The sequence below is a fragment of the Colius striatus genome, chromosome Z (genome assembly GCF_028858725.1).
Source record: "Colius striatus isolate bColStr4 chromosome Z, bColStr4.1.hap1, whole genome shotgun sequence".
NCBI lineage: Eukaryota > Metazoa > Chordata > Aves > Coliiformes > Coliidae > Colius > Colius striatus.
Window position 1 is genome coordinate 64230771 of NC_084790.1, and position 26019 is coordinate 64256789.

General features: G+C 38.4%; 1 protein-coding gene across 1 annotated transcript in view; it reads right to left on the reverse strand.

The window, feature by feature from the left end:
- LOC104556352 (guanine nucleotide-binding protein G(q) subunit alpha) overlaps positions 1–26019 on the reverse strand; it is a 136596-nt gene that overhangs the window by 13609 nt on the left and 96968 nt on the right. The window contains exons 5-6 of the mRNA XM_062017534.1: positions 11245–11373; positions 10127–10256 (exon numbers count right to left, since the gene is read on the reverse strand). Coding sequence (XP_061873518.1) covers positions 10127–10256; positions 11245–11373 — 259 coding nt within the window. The remainder of the gene's footprint in view (positions 1–10126; positions 10257–11244; positions 11374–26019) is intronic.

The window sequence follows — 26019 nt, forward strand, 5'->3', positions numbered from 1 at the left end:
TAACTACAAACAGATCATAACATCTTGGACAAGATTATTCCAATTTCTTATTAAAAACCAAGAAAAAACACTGTACTTATTAATGAATAATGGGGCTATCCAGTTTTGTGACTAGAAATGTGATTTTATGAAACAAAAACAAAATGCAATTTCTTTCTACCATGTATCTCTTAGTATAGAAAAGATTCTACACTGATAAGCTTTTGTGTGACAGTTAAACATTAACACATATGTAACACAAATGAGGGAGAGTACACTTTCTTATACTTTATCTTTTTTTAATCCCATACCTTCAGTTTTCACATAAAATTGATGGATTTCTAGACTGGATTTCTGTATCTAGATTTTATGTATTGAAATGTTCTCTGCTATCTGATGCTCTGGAAAAATATTCAACTACTTATGCAATTACAAAAATAATAGAACTGATGTAATACAGAAGCACTTGATTCCAAGAAGTCAAATCCTGAAAAATATCCCAAAAGCGCTATAATAGCATTTAAAAGCTGTATCAGCTGGCAACCAGTGATGAGAAAGCAACATTTCCCAGCTAACAAACACAGCACTTGACAGAAAAACCCCCTAGTACAATGCTAATCTGAAACAATACAGAAGCAGCAGTGGTCATTTCACCCATGACTGCTTGTTGGATTGTCTGGAGTGTCATCTAGTGGGCATACTGTAACTTACATGCCGAACGAAAAAGAGTAATTTTTTACTTTAAAATTGTTAATAATTTAAATCGTGTCTGTTAAAACTAGGGTTCCATGAATTTTAAGGGTCTGAATTTCGTTGATGCCAGAAAAGGTGGCGAGGAGGTAGACAAGATGCCTTTTTCAGCCGCCATGTATAACACTACATTTACGCTGGTAAAAAGTATATTGAGTGAGAGAGTATTCAGAGACGATACCTGTAGAAGATGAGGTACTGATGCTTCAGAAAAAAATAGCAGGGGTTAATATTTCAGAAGGTTTTAGTTTCATAGTAACAGGGTCTATTATTCTACCTGACAAAATCTTGTCCATGTGAATGGAGTTTGTGTGCAAGTCTCTAATTAAGAATATCTCCATTCTCCAAGTAAGACTCCCAGCAATTACTTAGGTAGAAGCACTGTCTGGCTTCACAGAAACACCTACAGTGTATTCCTTGACTAGAAATTTAATAGAGCCGCTACAAGAAAGCTGTGAAATAACAGCAGAAATCAGGAAGTGGGAGGTAACTGCAGAATCCTCCACTATGTACAGTAAGTAAACATAGTATCAAAACTGGAAGCACTTCAGATTTTTGCCACCACTATTACCAATAATCTTGCAGCTGTACTTCTGTCACTAGCCATCTAATGAAAAACTGCAACGGTTGTACAAATATTTTGATGAATATCTCAAATACAGTAAGAAACAACTTCAAACACAGAGCTCAGGAATAATTCCTTTATTTCTTCACTGGTCTTGAATTTTCCTGCAAAGTGGCCTCACAAAAAAGAAGGAAAGAAAAAAATGCTGCTGGTAGATGACTGAGAAGACATTTCTGTAGATGAGAACTGTATTTTAAAATCACCTGGGATAAGAACTCTTACTTCTCCAACAACTTAAATTTACAACACTGCATATGCAAGTATATGGCAATTTTAGATATCCAGCAGAGGGACAAGATGAACCAAACGACATCTGAAATCCAGCAAATCAATATGCTCAGCAACCACCAAAACACAAAAATACTGTCCAAAAAATAATATGCCTAAAAACATGGTCCAAATAGTGCTGGCAGATATTTTTAAAATTTAAAAAATGGCTGTTAAAACAATTTTGATTGTTTTAACAGAATAATGCCAGAATAATCAGTTTTTCACAAATGTCAACATATTTTTAATAAAAATGGGTGAAAATATTTAAAATTTAATTTTGCATCATAAAAGGCCCCGTTCTAGAGAGCTTTGACACTGATTATTAAAAAAATATGTAAGTGGCAGTCATCTTTGCCAGTAATTGATGCCAATAGCAACATTTACCACTAGCATTTCTGACAGCCTCTGCAAGCAAGTTTACAATCGTTCAGTCTCCAATTTTCATTATGAACCACCCATTTCTACAAAAGAGAAGCTCCTCATCCACAAACCAAGAAGAAAATGCATATGCATGCATGTGTACAGGTATGAACAGATCCAATACAATCAGCAACAACGTATGGTACAGGTGGTTCATGTTTTATTTTCTCTAGTTTCCAAGTAAACAATGGGTTCCGGGGATTTTATTTTCCCCTGGAAATAATATTCTTCATAATTACAAAGACTATTTAAGGACTTCAATTCTATGTGGGAATTTTTATTATCCCTCTGCCCTATGGTCAATTATTCTGGATTGCTGAATGTTGATGAAAAAAAACCAAAAAATGAAAGTATTACATTTTTTCAAGATGGAGAAAAAGAGAAGTGCTGTAATCACAACCTTGTTTTCTTTTAGCCTTCATGCTAAGCCACGCAGGACTAGCCTGTGAATAAGGAACATAAAGTGCTGGAAGAGAAGTGGAAGCCTGCCCAGATGTAAACAGCAAGATAGTTCTGATGAAAAAATGAAATATATGCCTCAGATAATTCCCTCCATTAACAGTGAAAGTCTTCTGAACTCTGTGGCCTCATGTAATTTCTTATTTTTGTCCCACATCAAAAGAAAGTGTGACTGGAACACTGTACCAATTTGTCACCCATTAACAGATCACATACATGAACACTTACATAAAAGTTCCACCTAGACTCTGGATACTTATCTATTTTGCATATGTATTTTGTCCAGATTAAAAATATAAGCATGAATGCCTGCATCTACGTATCTGTACACACACAATAGTGAGTTCATAGGAAAAATACTTATCCTAGGTTTCATGTCGTTATTTTTCTGTAATTTTAATCCATTATACCTTAACTGGAATACTTTTAACAAAACAAACAGTGTTGATCATTTCCACTTGGGATAACCTAAGAAAAATAATATTTTCCATCAACTGAAATAAGAGACATCCTTGCACAGTAGCTTTACTCAGTACCTGAGGCACAGAGGCATCACAGACAATCATTCTACAAAGTTCCTTAGTTTCTATTTGAACTTGTGGTTGAGGTACTGAAGCCCTCATTTTCTAGATATTCTGTTTAGCCTTCATGCAAGTGTTACTTCTGATAAAATTGCAAGACAATTCCCCAGTGTATATTAAGTACTTCAAAGGTAGCTACATTACTTCAGCTATCCACCATGAAATAAGGCAGAGTTCTTCAGGGTTTTAAAGAAGTCAGGGCAAATCTTACATCATGACCACAAAGATGCTCCCCAAAGAAACAAACAAACTCTCCTTTCACTTGTCACACATCACTGATTTTTCTACTTATCACAGAAGAATTAATGTTGGAAATGACCAGTGAAAGTCATCTGGTCCAACTCCTTGCTGTGAGGACTAGCTTTGCTTTTGGCCATTGCCAGTTGAGCTTTGAACACCTCTCTGCAGGATGGAAATCCTACTCTTGTAAACAACTAATTCTAATTCACTCACTCATATGTAGGTGTCACCTCTCAGCCCTCCTGACCTATGAATACCAAGTTAAACTCAGTTTTACTGAGGGTTAGCTGCTGTATTTATAGACTACTTAAGTCACTAGACAGTTTTAATGATCCCCTGGTGGTAATGGTTTGGACAAAGCATTTTTAAGAACAACTTTCTTCACAGATTACTTAGCTTTACACTGTTTCCAAAAGACACTCCACCAGTTACATGTTCCTTCCATCTCTTCCGTCCTATTTGTCTGTGTATCCCCTTGAATTCCTGCAAGGTTTGTGCAATTGATTTTGGACATGTTGCTTGGGTCACTTCCAGATCTACTGGTCTGTTCACATCTCAAAAATGTTATGCTTTTGTACTGCTAAGTGTCATGCAAATGTCTGCTACTACTGGTAAAAGAAGCTGCTATTCTCCTTTTCAGAAACCTAGAAGACTTGATGGGGAATCACAGCTGCACTTTGCTCCTAAGTAGCAGGCCGCTTAAAAAGTTATAAATGCAGGAGCCACAAAAGTATTTATTGGAATATTTCAGAAATTACTGATCAAGACAGGCACAAAAAAGATTCAATCTGGTTATCATACTAGGTTAACTGATGCAGATCCTTAAAACAGACAAAACATTTGGTTCCTTGTGGCAAGGAAGTGAAAGACGGATGAACACTAGGCAAAAACAAGAAGTTGGGAAGATTATCTTTATAGCATAATTTTTGTGGATGTTGATTGAGAGATATGGTATTTGCCAAGAACACAGAAAAGAGAGATCCAAGATAACAGTTTAACAGATGTGAAAGGAGGATACAGATGAAATGATGGTATTATTAGACATAGCTTGAAGGCATAGATCTAGGATTTCTTAAGAAAAGGAATCAAAACCTTAAGTTCTTAAGCCATTCCAGTCTGCTTCATATATTACAAACATTTTCAGCAAGAACTGCCATTTGGGAAAAAATCTGTAAATACATGCATTATAAGGAGGTTATACTTTATCTAAAACTACAATGAAACTGGATGACAACTCTGCTGATTTGATGGGAAGGGAAGGGAAGGGAAGGGAAGGGAAGGGAATACCAGTTTAAGAGAACTTTGGTTATACATTATAGTTTTAAAACTAACAATTTTGGCTGTAGCTAAATCAAATAATTTTTGAAGACACAGTAAAAGTTTTTAAAAAATACAAAACAAAAGCTTTTTAAAAAAAGCTTTTAAAAGAATCCTTTCATTTTATAAAGAGCAGCGCTCTACCTAACAAGAATCTCCTGCTTTTCCTAATTAAAGAGAAACATTTTTTATTGCCCGTCTGGATAGAATATATACATGAATTAGGCCTTGAAAATAAAACTGGTTCTACTTGCTTTGTTATCCAAAGTCAGTGAAAACTCAGCGAATAAACCACCTATGAAACACAAGCTTTTGAAGTTATAAATGAAAGTTGATATTTTAACAAAGAGAAATGACCCTTATTTTGCCATTTTAAAGTTCTTATCCTCTGCAAAGAATGCAAACCCTCCTTATGAAAGTAGATTTTACAGCGTTTATTGGTTCTCTTATAAAGCTGTAACTTACACTACCTGTGATATATATTTAAATGCAATATATCCTGGAATATATAAAAAAATCCTTTACATAAGAAAACAGGTTGATTTTAAAAATGGAAAAGTTCTAAACTGTGCTTTTTGATAAAACTGCACATTTCTCCAGATCTGCTTGTAAAACTCAGAGCATCTAAAAAATGTAATACATCACAAATTAATTTACCAGATACAAGATTCCTTCATTTTTTTATCTCATCTCTGTCAGACTTTTCTGAAAATGTTGAAAGGTCAAATCTGATAATTTAAGTTATAACATGTTCTCCTTCACCACACCATATCAGACCGAGGGGCAATTTACTTTATGTACAGTACTATTAATGTAATTAGTATATTATGTCCTCTGTAACAAATTTTGTCCTCATTTCCACCAATAAATCTAGATAGACTTGCTGTTTTATTAAGGACAGAATTTGGAACAGCTAGCTATCTCTCCTTTCACCCGTACTTAAGAAGAGGAAGGCATTTCAAAACTGTACATATGAAATTTTTGAAAGGTACTTTTTAAATATGTTGCCCTTGCCAACTCTTTTTGTTTTGTATTTATGCACCAAAACCAGATGCTTAGTTATGTACAATCTAGACACACACTTAGGAGAGATGATGCTGTTTCTGAGTATTGCTGGTTACATAAACTATAGTTAAAATACACCTGGGCAGCCAGACGTGCTTTTCTTTGGGACTGAAGCCCTCAACTATTTAGCTGCATATTTTTGACATGGCAATGCAGTCTCATGGATGTATCATTTAAGAGTCATCCTACATGAGACTCTGAATAACATTTTGAACACTCATCTTGTTTTCTATCTAAGATGTCTCTTTACAGAGTAGCTATAATACCTTCTTCAGAACTTTTAATACTTTATTCCTCCAAGGGCATGAAGACAGAAACAGCTTCAAATCCAATCTCATATATACTCCAAAAGCCCTTGAGAGACACTACCAATGGCTTTCCACTCAGTATAGTCTCATCTGATTTATAACCCAAATGTATTTATCTTGAATACCTGAATGTTGGAAGAAATGGATTTACAAGCAGACATCATGGTTTAAAATACACATGAAGAGTCTTAAGGGCTCTAAATCAGTTTCGTAATCACAAAGGGTCACATAAACACACACGCACAGAATGGCAGTAGTAATTCTTACAGATTTGTGTTTACTCATGAAACTGAGATTAATGAAAAAATATATTAACTTTTAAAAACGAATGGCACAGATGATTAAAAAGCACAGTTTTCTTAATAAAAACGTAACACAAGGAAAAATACTGAAGGCAATAGCATTGAGTAGACTAATTAGAAAAAGTAGGCCATCTTACAAAAATCACACTGTTTAATCAGGCCATGAAAGCAATGCAAAGGGAGTAGCAGAACAATCTCAAGTTGTTGAGTAAGATCTTTTCATTTCAGTAAGGGGTATACAGATCAAAGAAGGATTAGATTCTATCACAGTGTCACACTGATGGCATACATATGAAGAAAGTAGGGCATTTACCACACTTAGTCACTTTGGTCCTAAAACTTTAATACTATTTCACAATTAAAAGGTAAGTGTAAAAAGTAGCTCTTGGCTGACTACCAAAGATTCCAGTTAAATTACCACCTTCCCTGCTGAGCTTGTCACAATTTTTGAAGAACAAAAATTCTGGGGGGGGTAAATTTCCTAAGTCAAGGTGTCAACTAACACATTTAAAACCTTTTTCCATAATTCTGCCACAACCACATTCAGACAAACTATGCTTTGCTTTATATGGAATAAATAAACTCATTCTTCTCCCACGTGTTTTGGGACTGCAACACAGTGGAGGGAAAAGCAAGGGAAAAAAGTAGTGCTCTGGGACACCAACAAAATCCAGACAGACAGGCTACAGCTTGCTGAAAGTCAAAACTAAGCAGCCCAGATGGGTGCTTAGCACTAAGACAGCCTTGGATCCATCCCAGAGTTAGAGCAGCACAGGCCTAAGGCTGCTGGAAAGCACTCCTAGAGTATGTATGTATGACTTGAAAACAAAAACTGTCTTTAATTAACACCTTTTAAACTGAAAGGCAAGAAGGTTCAGAATTTTTCCACTGTTGTCAATAAGAAACATAAATAGTTTAGCAGTGAGGTGGAAGAACTATCTGCAAGACAATGAGAAGTTTTACAGCTTTTGCCTCGATAAAGTGTTTTGAAAATGAAAACATGAAGCGTTTTGAAAGCAATTCTGTAAAAACTTGAAAAAATCAAAACAGCTTTATGATTAAAAGTGATCTTTTTCCTAAGAGTTGAAAAGTAGTGACAGAAAAGCTATCACAACTTTAGGTGTCACTTCAGTCACTGGGAGGGCCCAAAACAAAGGAAATCAGTTTTCAGCTACGTGTTCTATTCAGTTCATAACACGTTAACCATTTCAGCTTACAAGAAGACAGAGTAAGACGGTACCTTCCAAATGGCTGAGCCTAGGGAGATACTACTCCATTGTCTACAGTAGAAATGCTCTGTATTCATGACCTGCACAACGAAGTTACCTGACAAACCAGAGCAAGCATCTGAGGAAGCCACCTAACCAGAGCAGCATACACTTACCAGGGAACCAGATTCTGGTAAATCTCTCCCTATAAAACAGTTCCTAGAACAGCTTGTCTCCGTAAGAAAAATAGTATGAAAACATAGTGATAAATAGCTAACATCAGGAAGTTTCAAGTTTATTTTGGATAGCTAGAATTGCATTGGAAAATTATCATAACTAATTTTTCTTCATGTGATTTCCAGTAGATTTTGAGTTGATTTGTCTAATTAAAATGTTTAATCATTGTGTTGATTTTGTGGCTATAAAAGTATAATGCAACGGAAAAGGATAGAGCCAGACTTTCTGGCTTGGCTTTAAATGAGCCAAGTCTGATCAAACTCTCTTTTTATCTACATGTGTCTAACTTCCAAAATTACAAGAGATGAAACTGGTGCATATCATAGAATCATAGAATGGTAGGGGTTGGAAGGGACCTTTAGAGATCATCCAGTCCAACCCTCCTGCAGAAGCAGGTTCACCTAGATCAAGTTGCATAGGAACATGTCCAGGTGGGTCTTGAAGACCTCCAAGGAAGGAGACTCCACAACCCCCCAGGACACCCTGTTCCACTGCTCTGTCACTCACGGGGAAATACGTTTTTCTTATGTTTAAGTGGAACTTTTTGTGTTCCAGCTTCATCCCATTACTCCTTGACCTGTTACAACTATAGAAAAGAGGGATGTCCCAACCTCCTGACACTCACCTTTTAGATATTTATAAATGTTAATAAGATCACCCCTCAATCTCCTCTTCTCCAGACTAAACAGCCCCAGTTCCCACAGTCTTTCCTCGTATGAAAGATGTTCTATACCCTTGATCATCTTGGTTGCCCTGCGCTGGACTCTCTCCAGCAGTTCCCTGTCCCTCTTGAGTTGAGGAGCCCAGAACTGGACACAGGACTCCAGATGAGGCCTCACTAGGGCAGAGTAGAGGGGCAGAAGAACCTCCCTCGACCTGCTGGCCACACTCTTCTTGATCCCAGAATGCCCCCATTGGCCTTCTTGGCCATGAGGGCACAGTGCTGGCTCATATTTAGTTCATTATCAATCAGGACTCCCAGGTCTCTCTCTGCAGAGCTGCTCTTCAGCAGTTCGACCCCCAGCCTGTACTGGTGCATGGGGTTGTTCCTTCCCACATGCAGGACTCTGCACTTGTTGAACCTCATGAGGTTCCTCCCTGCCCAACTCTCAAGCTGGTCGAGATTCCGCTGAATGGCAGCACAGCCTTCTGGGGAATCAGCCAGTCCTCCCAGTGTGGTGTCATCAGACAACTTGCTGAGGGTACACTCTGTCCCCTCATCCAGGTGGTTGATGAAGATGTTGAACAAGGTTGGCCCAGAACCAATCCCTGTGGAACTCCACTGGCCACAGGCCTCCAACTCGACTCTGTGCCATTGATCACCACCCTCTGGGCTCTGTCATTCAGCCAGCTCTCGATCCACCTCACTGTCCACTCATCCAAGCCACACTGCCTGAGCTTTCTGATGAGGATGTTATGGGAGACAGTGTCAAAAGCCTTGCAGAAGTCAAGGTAGATGACATCCGCTGCTCTCCCTTCATCTAGCCAGCCAGTTATGCTCTCATAGAAGCATATCAGGTTAGTCAAACAGGATTTCCCCTTGGTGAAGCCATGTTGACTCCCCCTGATAACCCCCTGACTTTACTAAAAAATGGATCCTGAAGAAAGTTCAGTAAACACACACAAATGTCCAGGGACACTTGCTTTACATTGTTATTTCAACCATTCTTTTAAACAGTGAAATTGATCTGTATGCAACCATGAAAAACATTCAAGTGTTTTGTTTGTTTCATCTAACTTTTTAGGTATGTGTTAGAAGACTTGCATAGGAGAGTGCCAGTGAGTAACTCACAAAAGTTTGATGAACAACTTAAAATAGTCCTCAGGAAAGTAAAAATAAATCTAAATGTTGTATCATCTCCCTGCTCTCTAAAACTGCATTCAAAATACCGGATACTAGTGTGCTCTGACTCATCAGCTCATCCACTTTCTTACTTCTGTTATTTTTTTAAATAAAAATGCAATATATCTACTGAGTTTTAACTCAAAGGAAGGAAGTTTACTGCTTTAGGATCTGTTCTAGCAAAGAATCTCTATGTTCTGTCTCTGTTTCCACTGCTTATTTTTGTAGCTCTGCTACACAACTGCAAAAACTACCTGTACATAGCTACACTAAGAACATTTTTCTCTATCTAATCGTATTCCCCTTAAATGTAAAATAGATTTCTTTGAATCCTCCACAGAGTGGATCAGCTTTGCCATATTTAAAGACTGTCCTCTTCTCTTCCCCTCTTGAGCCCTGTCGTGCTTCTCACTCCATTGAGTGCAGATGTGTATGACTGCTGGTAGACACATTTGAAAAATACCTGGGATTGGACAAGTGAAGTTACGTTTTCTTTAAAACTGGTGCTTTTTGGTTGCTTACCTCATTGTCTGACTCCACAAGCACTTGATCATATTCACTAAGAGCTACTAGGAACATGATAGATGTGACATTTTCAAAGCAATGTATCCATTTTCTTCTTTCCGATCGTTGGCCTCCTACATCCACCATTCTGTAAAATTAACATTCACATCAACTCTATGAATACCTTAACAGATAAAAACACAATCACACACACAACGATAAAATTCAAGAATTTAGTTGAAAACATAGTTTGCTTGTTTTACTTAATGATTTTTTTTCCACTGATAATTAATGGAATCAGTTGTAAGAAGACAGTTAATCCTATTTGCTTGTAAGTCTGATGTGTTTTCTGTAATTTAAATTATTGTAGGTCTCAAACATCTAAGACTGCAGAGGTAGAGAGATCTCATGAGTGATGATTCTACAACATAAGCCTTGTGTATTCAGCAGAAACATATGTGAACAGAACAAGCTTGGTAGTCTGCCTTTTCCCCCCAAAAAACTACCTGAGTGAAATTTGCCATCTTGTTAAAGCTTACACACTTCAAGAGAACATAGATTACAATATGAATATACAAAAATTTTTAACAGTTAAAATTAAGACTCAAATTTGCTCACAGTGAATTCTCACTTCATCCCATGTCTCAGTGTAACATGGGTATCTTCACTTGCAGTTGCAAATGTGTAGATATTTTTTAAACAACTGTACTTACACTCAAGTAGTGTGATTTCTCTCTAGAGTGATTCCTATCTAAAAATCAGCTACAGAAGCGGTAACTTGGTATTCCATAACTTACATGAATTATGAGAACATATGTTTGTATTTTAAGGCTATTATTCTTAACAATGTTAAGAATCATTCAACTTTAATACATATTATTGAAAAGATAAACTGCAGGCTTTCTGTCAGTACCAATAATTTAAATATCTTTCATCCTTTTGACATCTTTAATGTTGGCTCATTATATGGTGACAATTACATGAAAATACAATGGCCAAGCTCCAATTGTAAAAGCATAGAATAATTACTTTTTATGCCGTTTTAACAAATATCCTACACGTAGTATTACAAATGTAAAAAGAAACAAAAGAAACAAAGCAAGTGGGGGTATATTTTGAATTTTTTTTTTTTTTACCTGAAAATGACACTTTGTAAGTCAAATGGATATTCAATGATCCCTGTTGTTGGGACTCGAACTCTGAGCACATCTTGCTGGGTTGGCAGATAGGTGGAATCCGCTATGCGGTCCAGGTCGTTAAGATAGCTATGGACAGGGAGAAACAACAGGAATGCAAGACAGTGACACTATCATCCCACTGAGGAAGAGAGAAAGGATAACTTGGGAATGGAAATGGGATAGGAACAAGTATAATAGAAAAAAAGAGCATTATCAGCATAAAAGAGGGTCAAAAGTATATATTTGTGCTCTGTCCTCCCTTCCTGTGCACTTTCATAGCTTCAAGTAATTTCTACAGAGTTGCATAATTATTTTGGGTTTTTTCATACAAGTTTCCCCAGCCTTCACAAGTAAATTCACCAAAGATTCAAAGTTATCTATTACATAATTCTAGGCAGTTTATTATAAAATGTGTGATAAATACAAAAATGCAGTTTTATTTGAATATGTAATGTATTTCCTGATAATCATTCTACAGTGTCTATACAGATACGTAGACAGACGAATATGATTCTCCCAAGGAACACTGAATTGCTATAGAATAGATCACTATCAGTAATAAAACAATTGGAAGACGAATGCTACTGTTTGGACATGAAACATACATTCAAGCTTTTTTATTTAAAAAAAAAAATTTAACTGACACATTTTTAAACTCTGGATCTTGTTATCAGAAGGCAGCATTAATTATTTAGTCGGACCTCTGGCACCTGAAAGCCCCGCATTCACAGTGAAACTTCTGATTAAGTTAATAAGCCTGCAGTACATGAAATACACATCAACCACTTAGCAAATAACCTGGAGTTGTTATAGAATTGCTTGTAAAGGTTTACTAACTACAAGTGCTATTGCTTAATGATGGCTTTCAACTATAAAGCACCTTTGTACTGGAGGTTTTAATTAATTGTCATAAAAGAGATGCTTCAAATAAGAAGTGTACCAAAGTGTTTATGATAGTCTGAGTCCAGAAACCTGACATCTCATGAAACCAGTGTACCAGATAGCTTGGGTTCTCCCATGGTAGTCATCTAGGAGAAAGAATACTGCAGGAAATGGGAGTTCTTGGGAGGCTGATTATTTCTCAGCATAAGAATGACCTAGGGCTAGCCACTAAGAAGATAAATTAACCTATGGATGCTCTCATTCATTCTAGGGGAGGAGAGCAATAGTCTTGTAATTTATCAAATGATGATGAAGCATCACTAAGGTCTGAAAACATTCTTTTTTCTGTAGTTATGCATGAAGAAATAATTAAGACTTCTTCTATATGCTCTAAATGTTTTTTTACTGAAATAATGAAAGCAATTTTATCCTGAACAATGCAGTTTCATTTCTATCTTACAGTAAAAACACAGAAGAATTAATTCGTTAAGTCTGGGAGGGAGTAAAACACATTATTGAATCTCCCTCCCTATGACTTTACTCATGAAAGACTAATCTGAGAGCAAACACTGAATGTGAGAAAGTTAGACATAGTTAGATTTACTGAACCATATATCTCAGATAATTCAGAAACTCCTACTTTAAAAATACTTTCTGAGAACATATTAGTTTCTGCCAACAAGAAAAAGAGTCTGAGTACTCCATCTGCCCTCAGGTGTTTTACACAAAATGCAGAATGGACCAACACATGACCAATTTGCTGGCGATAAAGAGTGTACATGAAAAAAAAATCCACAACCACCACAAAAACAAATTGACAGAAACCCTAAACTGTTTTTCTCTCTCACTCGCCAAAGCTTTGCTTTTGGTTTGTGATTGTTTTGAAAGAGTACAAAGAAACACTGTGGGTCATTACATGCTACAGTGATATTCACAAAAAACAGGAGAATTTTAACTGAATAGATTAGTAGGTGGCCCATTTACACAATTGTCTTGTTGCATTCCTGTGTCAAGCTTCAGCTGTGGTCTCCAGCATGAAGCTGTTTACCACACCTCTGAGCCATGAGCCCAGTGGACATGTTATTAAGACATGCTGTAATGCACATCTGGCTGATTTTAAAAAGCAACAATGCAAAGGGTATTACTACTAAAGAGTTAAATCTCATTCATGTTACTGGAAGCCATTACACAGGCAGATGAGTATCTTTTAGTCCTAACACAAATCACTGATGTCATTAAGTTCCAGAAGCATTACTTTATCCTTAAAGAATAATTCTCCTCACCCTCATTCAGTTCTGCTCAAGTTCTGCTCATTCAATTACTAAACAGCAACTTTCTCACTCATTTCACCCACAGTACCTTACAGAGTCTATACTGTCCATAGGAGAGTCCTTATGCATCCTCAATGAGTCCTATTTCTTTCCCTAGATTTCTCCATTTAATGCATCAAAGGGTGTTGGTGTCTCTAGGGCGTGTCCTAAATTACACACTCAGATTCAAGGAAGCCATGTCAGAACCAGTAAGAGTACCACACAGGAGAAACAAACAAAAAAATCAGACAGCATGCACAAAATCCCTTAAAATTGAAATACCTGTGATACTAACAAACCATGACCAGAATCTACAGTCCAATAAAAGCAATTTAGAATACATTTTTCTTTTTTTTTGTTCTCAAATATTCCTATTTAGTCTCTAACACTTTTCCTTCTAACTTAAAATTTAATAAACACATTGTATCCATTTATTTAAATGAAAATGCCCCAGTTCTTTGCTGTACAATCTTATTTTAAAATCTTTTATTATTGCTATTTTTGTGTAGTAAGCATGCAGCAAATAGTCAATCAAATTCTTTTTAAGTAGAAAAAAAAGTCTTTGTTTTTATTTGTTCGGAAGGTTTTTTGATTTTTTTTAACAGAGACATTTCTGCTGAAGAATAACTTTTGCTAGAATTCAGATTTTAGTGAAGTTTGTGCATTGTTGTTCTGATTAAAAGAGCAGATTGTTTTCTGCTACCAACAGTTCTGCATATTGGTTACACTTCCTGTTACCATATGAGGATATGTAACTTCAGACACTGCTATTAGCTTCAAAGGGACTAAACATGTTTCTGAAAATGAGACTGAAAACTTTGCCTGCAGCAGCAAAGCAAAGTTCCCTTAAAGATGCTCTAAAATCACTAAAAACCTCTAAAAGAAAGAAACACAATTAATGAAAAGAACCCCGTATTACCTTTAGGTAAGAACAGGGATCATTTGGATTGACATCAGAGTCTTTCTTTTCCCTTGTGCCCACTGCTTTACATCACATCTGAAGATTTTTTAATATATTTTATAAATAAATTGTCTCTCTTCAGTTTGGTGCAATCCTTCTAAAATGCCAGTGCATGTAAATCAACATGCACTTAATATATTATGATGACTTTTGTATTAATTGCCTAACACTATACCTTTATGTTCATAGTTCTACACTGACAAAAAACAAGATGTTTTCTACCCTTGAAATGCCATAACAGATTTTTGCATTGCATTAGGAGGAGTTAGGTGACAGTCTGATTTTTCCGAATAATGGATCTTAAAATTGCTGAGAAGGAATATGTAATGAACACATGTGACTATCTATTTTATCTACCTTAAAAGAAAAGACAACTGGAATACCATTAATATTTAAAGACATACACCAGCACAGAGAATTTTCATATATTACTATTACAGTTGTTCCTGTTAACAGTGAAGATTTTGAATGTATTTGGTTTGTCATAGTTTAATTCGCTGTCACAATAAAGAATTATATTTTCAAATCTTTTCATAACAAAAAGTCTGGAAATGTAACGTTTTTTTCCCCTCTACATGAAAGCTGGGGTTTAAAGAAATTCTTGACCACTAGGGCAATGCAGGACTGCATGCACAGGCATCCTACAGCTTATTAAACTAACATTTGTTTATTTTTAAATTAATCTGGTAAGCAGCAACTTTAAATAAAAACATCAAAATGTGCTAGATAATGCCAATTCTGTTTCCCCTTCAACTGTGCTGGCTCAAGCCCCACTCTAGCTGCACCTCCGTTCAATCCCAGTTTCTAACGCTTTCACTTGTGCAATGGCTTGATAACATATTTCTGTCAAAATGATTTGCAATGGTGAAGAAACACTATTGAAACTGTTCAAATGAAGCTAGTTTATTAGCTGGATACCCCCTGGATGTGGGAAGTCCATAAGCTCCAGCCGGAAAGCAGGGTGGAGTTACTTCCTCCACTGACTTATCTGCAACCTGAACAGGACTTAAGAAGCTAGGGTTATGTGAAATGTGTCTCAGGTCTCTGAATTCAGATGGGTGAGGAATGAAGGAAATTATTTTTATTGTTTGCATATCTGCTTACTAAAAATACCCAACTCACTATGACTTTTAAGCACATATCTAACAAAGTGCTAAACAAAGTACTGACAAATACCTAGCTCACCTGAGCATCCAAATCCTGTGCACATACAAAAAAATTAAACACCTTAGAGATAAGCACAAATTATTTTATGATAGGTGCCTAACTCAGAATGGATGCAACAGACAATGCAATCAGCCTTTGCAATGAAACTGACACTTCAGCATATACTAAAAATGGCTATACATGCACTCCTTCCTGCAAAAAACCCACAAGAATTGTCTTAAGCCTGAACTTCCACAAAAAAAGTGTTGCCAATAATTGCTCCAAACAGAGTTTCCTCAATTTATTAACTTCAAAAATTAAAGTAATTCTAAAAATGACAAGGGTATCAGAAATACTCTGGCAGCTGTTCTGAGGGCTAGTCCAAAAGCAGGTAACCATCAGTATTGCCATGGGGAATTCAGTTGTACAGGTAGCAGCAACTGTGCAAGCCATTTAGGTCTCAACTATACAGCACTCTTGAGTTAATTTTTATCACCTTTTAAGAAATGTCTTAATTTGATGGGACAGACTGTAGCTATATGGCCCTTCATCCAAACAGTACCTACTTAAGTAGGCATTATATGAAGGGGATAAAAAAAAGGGAAAATTGCTTAAAATTATGGGGGGGGTGGTGGTGCAGGGGAGGGAGTCAAGACCCCATAGACCTGAGTAACTTCATAGTACAGACCAAGTTTGAAAAGCCAATTATACCTGTAATTAGTTTTATGAAAATGAATTTTAGTAGCTGCTGAGGTAAATTTCCAGGAGGTTACTATGGTGACAGGCAGACGGCCCATTACCGAGGTAATACGTGTGTAATGAGCTGCTAGCATTGACCCTCACTTGACGTCAGGAGCAACTGCCACCATCTCGCAGCACGCTTGTGATCTACATGCTGAGCAGAAGCGGAGGAAGCCTTTTGTTTCCCAGTCAGCATAGAAAGACAAACAGGTATATTTGCTGCACTTTATGTTGCCTACGACAAGGTCCAAGCCTGCAGCCACCTTCAGGGCAGCTGCCAGGTCAAGAGGTGCTAATGATGCCCTTGATAGAGAGCATGTTTCAAAGGTACTATTTGTCCACATTTCAACATAAACAGCAGGAACAGGATCATGGGAGTAAACTGACTGGCTCTGTACTTTCCTACATGCCTTTCCCATATAGAAAGATGGAGAGGCACCCAAAGAAGGAAGACTCCTAATCTTAATAAACAGAGCAGGGTTGTTTTAACGAGTAACCTTCTTCAAGAAGTTAAATATAATCTCCATTACCATGAATGGCTAGCTTGAAGTTCTGCCTTAATTCATTTCCCAGAGCTACATCACCTAATGCAGACAGACCATCAAAACTCATTTGAATTTGCATTCTGAGAATGAGGTCTTCAATCATCTTCAACATGAAGACACATGGGGCAGGTACGTCAAACACCCTCCTGTAGACGCTAGTTATTATTTTCCAGCATCTTCAACATCAGATTTCTGGTGAAAGTAATCAGATGATAAAGTAGCATTTCTTCATAAATAAACTCTTAAGATTAATTTCTTTACCTCCAAATTAAATTTAGTGTCTAGCCTAATTAACCAAGAGAAGGCATTAAGGCATGGGCAAATCAAGGTAGAAATGCTACAGCCTTCATCTAGTCATTTCCCTTTCCAGGGTTAAAAATATTCTGTTCATCAGTACTGCCTAAAAACCCTTCCCAAACTCAGTACACAAAACTGTTGTAGCAAGATGCTGAATTCATATTCACTAGCACACTGAAAAACCTTGTATGTACCTGCAAGACCTTGCAAGCACAGAAGTCCCTTGTGAACAGAGTGCCTTTGAAACACACACTGCTGAGAAGATGGGATCTGCCTGGCATCACACCAGAAACACTCCAAGAGAAAACAAAACAAAACATGTTGAGATAGTGGTAATTATTGGCAATGAGAAAAGGATCAGTCTAAAACCAGCAATGAAGAGTTGTTAACCTCCCAGCCATTAAACAATATCTGTTTCTTATGGGGAGAATACAGAACAAGAGGGAAGGGACACACCTCACCAAACCCAAGAAACTTTTGTGTTTGCCATAAAATTTGTGGGTGATTTCTGTGTAACCAGAGCTATAAAAGCAGAGCTTACTAGCAATGTTTCATATGCAAATGAAACTGTGTTCAACCACACAGAAGAAAGTTACCACATGGCTGACCTCTTCCAGGTATGATAGTAACCATGAACTGTTACATCTTTCAAACCCTAAAGCTTTGAGGCTGAAAGCCAAACGAAAAATGCGTTCCTTGAAGTTAGGATAGTTCTCATACACATACAGTGACAATGGAAGCAAAAATAAAACCCTAAACAAAATCTAAGACTAAGACTAATTAGGCAAATTCTTTAATAAGATTTGGTATATTTGTCTTTTAGGCCATGGCTATTCTGGAATTGGATGAGACTACCCTCCATAATGTTGTTAGGGTTTGGTGTGGTTTTTTGGGGTTGCAGTTTTTTTGTTTGTTTTGCATAACTCTTCACTGACTAAGACTACTCCAAACTAGCAGTAATTTTGGCCATGTGCTGGAAAATAAGCTTTGGAAGAGAAATATGTTTTTTCTGAATTTTTGAAATCACATACAAATTGTTTATTTTTCAACTTCATATTTGCAAAATGTTAGAAATTGGTGTAACGGGATTTTTGCCACCTCATGGAGCTGCCAGAGTAACTGACACAAGTGCCCTCTTGGTAATGTGCAGCAGCACAGAAAATAAAATAAGTTTTCAGTGTGCAAACAAAGCTGTGAACAAAGCCAAGGGCAAATAAGTATTGTATGCATCTTCAGAATTTCTCTAAAGGTTTGCATTTCTGAGCCTCTGTACTACTGGTGAAAAGGTGAGGCACATTTACCCATTTCCAGAAGTACCTAATCTTAATTTAAAGCAAACACAGTAAACCTCAGATCTTTGCAGTGAGGTAGGAGAACTCTGCATTGTGTTCTTTTTATCCTTATCCCACCCAAGTCCTACCTAGCATGGTGGAAGCAACTACCGGTTGGTTGGAAACATACCCTGTAAACCATGCCACTACCCGAAATACTGTCTTGGGTCTTGAAAGGCAAGTTTTGTGGCGACACGGCACTCCAGAAAGAATTGAATCAGATAATGGAACTCTTTTTCAAAATAATCTCATAAACTCCTGGGCAAAGAAACATGGCATTGAGTGGATATACCACATCCCTTACCACTCACAAGCCTCTGGAAAGATTGAGAGATATAACGGATTACTAAAGACCATGTTGAGAGCACTGGGCAATGGGGCATGGAAGCAGTGGGATAAAAATTTAGCAGAAGCCACTTGGCTGGTTAACAGCAGAGGTTCAACTAACTGTCCTGGTCCTGCCCAAACAAAACCACTACATACTGTGGGAGGAGATAAGGTGCCTGTAGTGCACCCAGGGAAATGGCTGGGGAAGACAGTATGGGTTGCACCTCCCATGGGAAAGGGCAAACCCATCCGTGGGATTGTCTTTGCTCAAGGGCCTGGGTGTACTTGGTGGGTGATGAGAAAGGATGGGGAAACTCAATGTGTACCTCAAGGAGACTTAACCTTGGGGGAAAAATAACCTGTTATGTGAGTTATCTGTTGTAGATGAACTTTGCAAGAAAAACCGGACAAGTGGACAAACCAAGCTGGTGCTGGTGCCCAACACTGAACATACTGTTTCCCCTGGCCTGGATATTCATCTTGATGGATGAGACAGAAGTTATGGCCTGCTCCAGTGAACATCTACAGAGGATGAAAGATATAAGAATGTTGTTTGTTTGTTTGATGCAAGATGCAAGAGGGAATACAAGAATGATGTTTGTCTGTTGAAGAGTGGGGGTATTGGTTAATGAGAGTATATAAGAATGCATATGGGTTGTTAAGATGGTTTGTCTGAGCATGACATAAATGGTAAGGAATAAGGGGTGGAGACTGTAGTGGGTCTGGGATGGTAGTGATTTTGCACAGCAGCTCCTGCAGCGCTGTGCTTACTGTTGATATCAATATTATGACTACCGCTCACACAGCATCAGGGCTGTCCCTCCAGTATTCCTTCCCCTACCTTCACCAATAGCTGTGGGTGGGCATGATCTTGGGAGGGACTACGGCCAGGACAGCTGACCCAGGCTGACCAAGGAGATATTCCATACCATATGACGTCAGCTCAGTAATATAAACTGGGGGAAAGGAGCAGGAAGGGGAGGCAAGATTCATTTCTGGCCTTCCCAAAGCAACTGCTATGCATACCGAAGCCTTGCTTCTCGGGAGGTGGCCGGACATCACTGCTGATGGGAAGTAGAGAGTAACAGCTTCATCTGCTTTTGCTTTGCTTCCCGCACGCGCGGCTTTGCTGCTTCTTTATTAAACTGTTTTTATCTCAACCCACGAGACTCTCATCTTATTTTCTCCCCTTCCCTGGCTTGCTGAGGAGGTGGGGGATAGAGCAGTGTGGTGGGCACCTGGCATCCAGCCAGGCTCAAACTTCCACACCTGCTCAATTTCCTACATGGCTAAAAGCCAACCTTAGCAAAGACTAAAAAAAGAAAGTAATAAAATAAAGAATGTTTATGCAAAATCTTCTTAATAGGAAACGTGGTTTTAAAATTACATAGACATTAAAAACGTGATCATTACTGCATGCAATAAAAAGATCCTGAAATAAATATGGACTGTATACTGCTTCATATAATCTCACTTCCCTTTCTGAATTTCCCTAGTTCTGTTGCATAATCTCCAGTTTTTCTACAGAACCAGATATGAAAGGACTTTAATGATCTTCTAGATTCCACCCTCCTGACACAGGCAGAGATACCTTACACTAGAGCAGGTTGCTCCAAGCTTCATCCAACCTGGCCTTGAATACTTCCAGGGAGGCATCCACTACCTCTCTGAGAAACTTGTTCCAGTGCATCAACACCCTCACAGTGAAGAACTTCTTCCTAATATCTAATCTAAATCTACCCTCTTTTAATTTGAAGTTATTATCCCTTGTCCCATCACTGCATACCCTGACAGAGTCCCTCCTTATCCTTCATGTAGCCCCCTTTAGGTACTGGAAGGCTGTTCTCTACAGTCTCCCTGGAGCCTTCTCCAGGCTAAACAACTCCAACTCTCTCAGCCTGTCTTCTCAGGAGAGGTGCTCCAGCCCTCTGATCATCTTTCTGGCCTTCCACTGGATCTGCACCAAAAGGTCCATATGCTTCTCATGTTGGGCCCCCTGCCACCTTCTCCACAGGGCTGCTCTCAATCCATTCTTTGCCTAGAATGTATCTGTGCTTGGGATTGCTCTGAGCCAGTTGCAGAATCTTGCACTTGACCTTGTTTAAAAAGTTTGAGTAGTGCACATGTGGGAGTTGCGCGCAGAGGGTTAAAAGACCCAATGCCTCCTTATGTCTTGTGCAGACCTGGGAGATGCAAGCCTAAGAGATCAGTATGAGAAGCAGTTGAGGGAGGAAGCCTTGTGGAGGCAAGATGCTCCTTTTTTTTTTTTTTTTGGCTAGAAATTGCAGGATCAAGCAGACAGCTTCAAAACAGCATCAGTGAGGCCACAGTGCTCTTAGAGTGAGACCTTTGCCTAATTAACTGTAATATTAATGTTAAAGTTAACACCCCTTTGACACTCTTAAGTATGATAATGAGCAAAAAGTGGTACATGCTTAACATGCATGACTATGTTCCTCAGCTCTCCACCCAAATCATGTTAAACATCCAGAGGAGGGAGCGTGAAAGTTTGGGGTATACAAGTCCCCAGGGAGAGGGAGATAGAGCTTTTTTAATGCTAGCTGCCTTTTAGCCTTTTCAGTATTTTTGCTCCAGTTTTTCTCAAGTCGACTTAGAGAGAGAAAGGCTGAGAAAGGAGAAAGAGGTGGAAGATCCAGATGAGACAGTTGATAGGCTGTACTCCTCTTTCCCCATCAAGACACAGATGCCCTCTTGGTTAAGAATTGTGCTTTTTTGCTGTGTGGCGAGAAATCCCTAGGTAAGTATTGTTGCCATTTTTTTTCATGTATTAGTGCTACTGCAGTACACGTATGTATCAAGAGCAATCCCAAATCTGTTGTCTGTTGCCTTAATAAATTATATATTTTTTCAAGCCTCTGAAATTGTGACTGATAAATCAAACTCTATCCTTTGACTTTGTGAAACTGCTTTCAGTGAAAGTCTCCATGAGGGACGCTGAAAGGCAAACGTCAAACCCTAACTCTTCACACAACAGCATGGGCTCACCTCTACAGTCTCTCAAGGTCCTTCTGGATGCCGTCCCTTCTCCCCAGCATGCTGACTGCACCACTCAGCTTGGTGTTGTCTGCAAACTCACTTGAGTGTATGCTCAATCACACTGTCCATGTGCCCAATAAACAGCACTGGCCTTAATACCAAACCCAACAGGATGCAGTGCTTTGGTATGTAGATTTCATGTCCTACCTTTCTTCAGGCCTTAGGGACTATATGTAAAGCCCAAGACGGGGTTAACATGTTTCCACTGTTAGTACTTCATCTTCATCTTAAGACTTTCATTTGTATTTGCTGGTTTTATCTTACTCTAAACTTTATGCAAGTAAGCTGTGTAAACTGAACACATGAGGGTAGAATCTATCATTCTGCAACACAAATTGCCTCCCAATGTAGCTTTAGAACCTTCAAGTACATTTTTACAAATGAAGGTGTCATGGTTTAACCCCCAGCCAGCAAGCACCACACAGCTGCTTGCTCACTCCCCACCTTGCTCCAGTGGGATGGGGAGGGGAATAATGAACAATTTAAAATTTGTGGGTTAATGTAAGAACCTTTTACTAACTAAAATAAAATATAATAATAAAATACAATTTAATAAAACTTTAATGAAAATGAATCCAAATAAAAAGAGAGAAAAATAAAACCCAGGGGAAAATAAAGGGAAAAAACTCAAGTGATGTACAATGCAGTTGCTCATCACTCACTGACCAATGCCTGGGCAGTGATCCGCCCTTCTCTCCTGGCCAGCTCCCCCCAGTTTACATACCAGGCATGACATACAATGGTATGGAACAGCCCTTTGACTTGTTCAGATCAGCTGTCCTGGCCATGTTCTGTCTCAGTTTCTTGTGCCCCCTCCAGCCCACTTGCTAGCAGGGTGAAAATCACAAAAGGCTTTCACAGCTCCTCAAAGAGTAAAACATTCCTGTGTTAGCAACACTGTTTTCAGCACAAATCTAAAACATACCCCTGTAGTAGCTACTAGTTAATGTTCTTAACTCTATCCTCACTGAAATCAGGACAGAAAGGAAGAAAGAATCAATGAATAGTATTGTTTATTAACATGCTTAGTTATCTTATGAATTATATGGTTTTCTTACTCCCAACAAATTACTTATACAGATATCACATAATTTGTTGCCCTTAATTTGTTATACCATTGTCAGCCACATAGCAGGTCTCAGTTTAGGACAATACTAAGACTTCTGAAAGGGTCACACAGACCCATGATGCATTAAGAATTCCCTACAGCTGTATGGAAGAATCAACGATCACTAGAGGCAATACTAGCAAATGGAATAAACTACTGTAGTAAAAAGTTGCGCTAATTCACTGATGTTTCTGCGTAAGTGCCCTAAGCACATCTTATTTAGCATATAGTAATTCCACTGAAACGCCTCTGTTTCAAAAGTGGAATATGGAAGCCAATTGTTATTTTTAATTGACAGATATGAAGGAATTATTTGTTCAACTGAAGTTAAAAAAACCCCTTCAAACTAAGGTGGAATACTGCCATACAAAAATTATTGATAACCAAAGCACTAAAATTCATGCAATAGCTTCATAAAAGGCAAAACATGAACTTTAACAAGCAGACATGATTAGGATTCATCTCTTTCTTCACTATCAGCGTTATTCCAAAGATGTCCTCAGTCATACCCTAGAGCTCTTATTACATGGTAAAATATTAAGAATACGTATTTCTATACTAAACGTTCAGCTCACTCAACTGACATAATCACAGATATACACACGGCTGTATAACTGTAGGAACAAAGCTGTTAAAGGAGAAAGCAAATGCAGAAACAAAGCCTGGAGGATTCTCACACATGTAAAAGAATGCCATGGCATTAAATAATACCAAAATGAGGTCTTAAATATCCACTGGCATAGCTAACACGGAGGTGTAAGAACTTCATCCTCCTGGAGAAACTGGCTGCTTATGACTTGGATGGACCTACCTTGCAACAGGTGAAAAACTGCTGGATGGCCGGGCCCAGAGAGTCAGTGACGGAGTTAAATCCAGTTGGCCAGTCACCAGTGGTGTTCCCCAGGGCTCAGTGCTGGGGCCTGTTTTGTTTAACATCTTTTACCAATGACCTGGACAAGGGGATCAAGTGCACCCTCAGTAAATTTGCAGATGACACCAAGCTGGGTGGGTGCTTGAGGGCAGCAAAGCCATTCAGAGTGACCTGGACAGGCTGGAGCAATGAGCCAAGGCCAGCTGCATGAGATTCAACAAGGCCAAATGTTTGGTCGTGCACTTGGGCCACAAAAACTCCATGCAATGCTACAGGCTTGGGACAGAGTGACTTGAGAGCTGTCTGGCAGGAAAAGATCTGGGGGTGTTAATTGACAGCCAGCTGAACATGAGCCATCAGTGTGCCCAGGTGGCCAAGAAGGCCAATGACATCCTGGCCTACATGAGAAACAGTGTGACCAGCAGGATCAATGAGGTGATTGTTCCCCTGTACTCAGCATTGGTGAGGCTGCCTCTCAAATACTGTGACCAATTCTGGGCCTCTTACTACAAGAAGGACATGGAGGTTCTGGAGCTTGTCCAGAGATAGGCAATGAAGCTGGTGAAGGGTCTAGAGAACAAGTCTTATGAGGAGCAGCTGAGCGAGCTCAGGACATGCAGCCTAGAGAAGAGGAGGCAGAGAGGAGATATGATCACTCTCTACAACTACTTGAAGGGCAATTATAGTGACGTGGGAGTTGATCTCTACAATAATGAATGATAGAACACGAGGAAATGGATTCAAGTTGTGCCAGACGAGGTTTAGATTGGAGATTAGGAAGAACTTTTGCATTGAGAGGGTTATTAAGCATTGGAACAGGCTGCCCAGGGAGGTGGTGGAGTCACCATCCCTAGAGATATTCGAAAGACACGCAGATGAAGTGGTGAGGGATATGGTTTAGTTTAGCGATGGGCTTCGCAGTGTGAGGTTAATTGTTGATGATCTTAAAGGTCTTTTCCAACCATAATGATTCTATGAACTTGAGGGGAAATTATAATGAATTATCTTTAGTGCTAAAAAACACAGCCATGGAAGATAAACTAAATGGATACCCTTGGATCTTCTGCAGCATCTAGAAAGTCCTTGTCTGGAGGTACACAATAACATAATGCTTCCATTTCATGGGGATAGAGAAAGACGAAGCTTTTCAGCAAAGCTCTGGGACACTTTCCAGTTCTAAAACAGTTCCTTCTTTTTCTTCATGAAGGGAAAGCCCTTACTGTCATACTGTGGAACAACTGGTGATCAATCAAATTCTAGTTGCAATTCAAATTCTGTAAATTGTCACATAAATGTGAAATGTTACTTATGTCAACTGTCTCTCCTACTGACAACAGTTGTGTTGTCTATCCTTTTTTCAGGCTTTGAATAGCCATGATATAATTACACTGTCGATTAGTAACTTGTTTACATTTTTCTTAAGGTCTTGACAACCTGTACAGTACATATTGAATGATCTCATCTCATACAGCTATTACTTAAGGCAATCCACACCGTAGTTTTGGTTTATGTCTGTCTCACACTACAACAGTATCTTAAAGTGAAGTGGCTTAGTGGTAAGTGGCTAGGTGTGTACTGGAAATGAATAATCTCTGTTTACTTTGATGGGCTCTTGATTTCATCAAGAGAAGATGAGAAATTTCTTTTAAAAACAACATAAACACCCAACCTTTGGAGGAAGAGAAGAGAAGAGAAGAGAAGAGAAGAGAAGAGAAGAGAAGAGAAGAGAAGAGAAGAGAAGAGAAGAGAAGAGAAGAGAAGAGAAGAGAATGTATTTGCTGAGCCTCCAAGAGGTTCAAATCAACTCCAAGAATGCAGGAAACTTTCTTTCTTACACACTGGTAACCTCTCCTGGTAACCACACTTCTGATGTATTTATTCTTCCAGAGTATTAGAAGTGAGTATAAAAACATCAAAAGTGTAGCTAAGAATGACAAAGCAGGTTACAAGATGACAGAAAGCAGAAGTATAGAAACAGGATATAGCAGAAAGAACAAAAGAAACAAAACACAGAGGAAGAAATTTAGGAAGACAATGTGTAAAGACATAGAGGGCAAAAAAAGCAATACAGCGAACAGATTGAAAATACTACTACTATAAAAACACAGGAGAAAAATACTGAGAAGATAAGAGGCTCATGTAAGGTATGAATGAAGA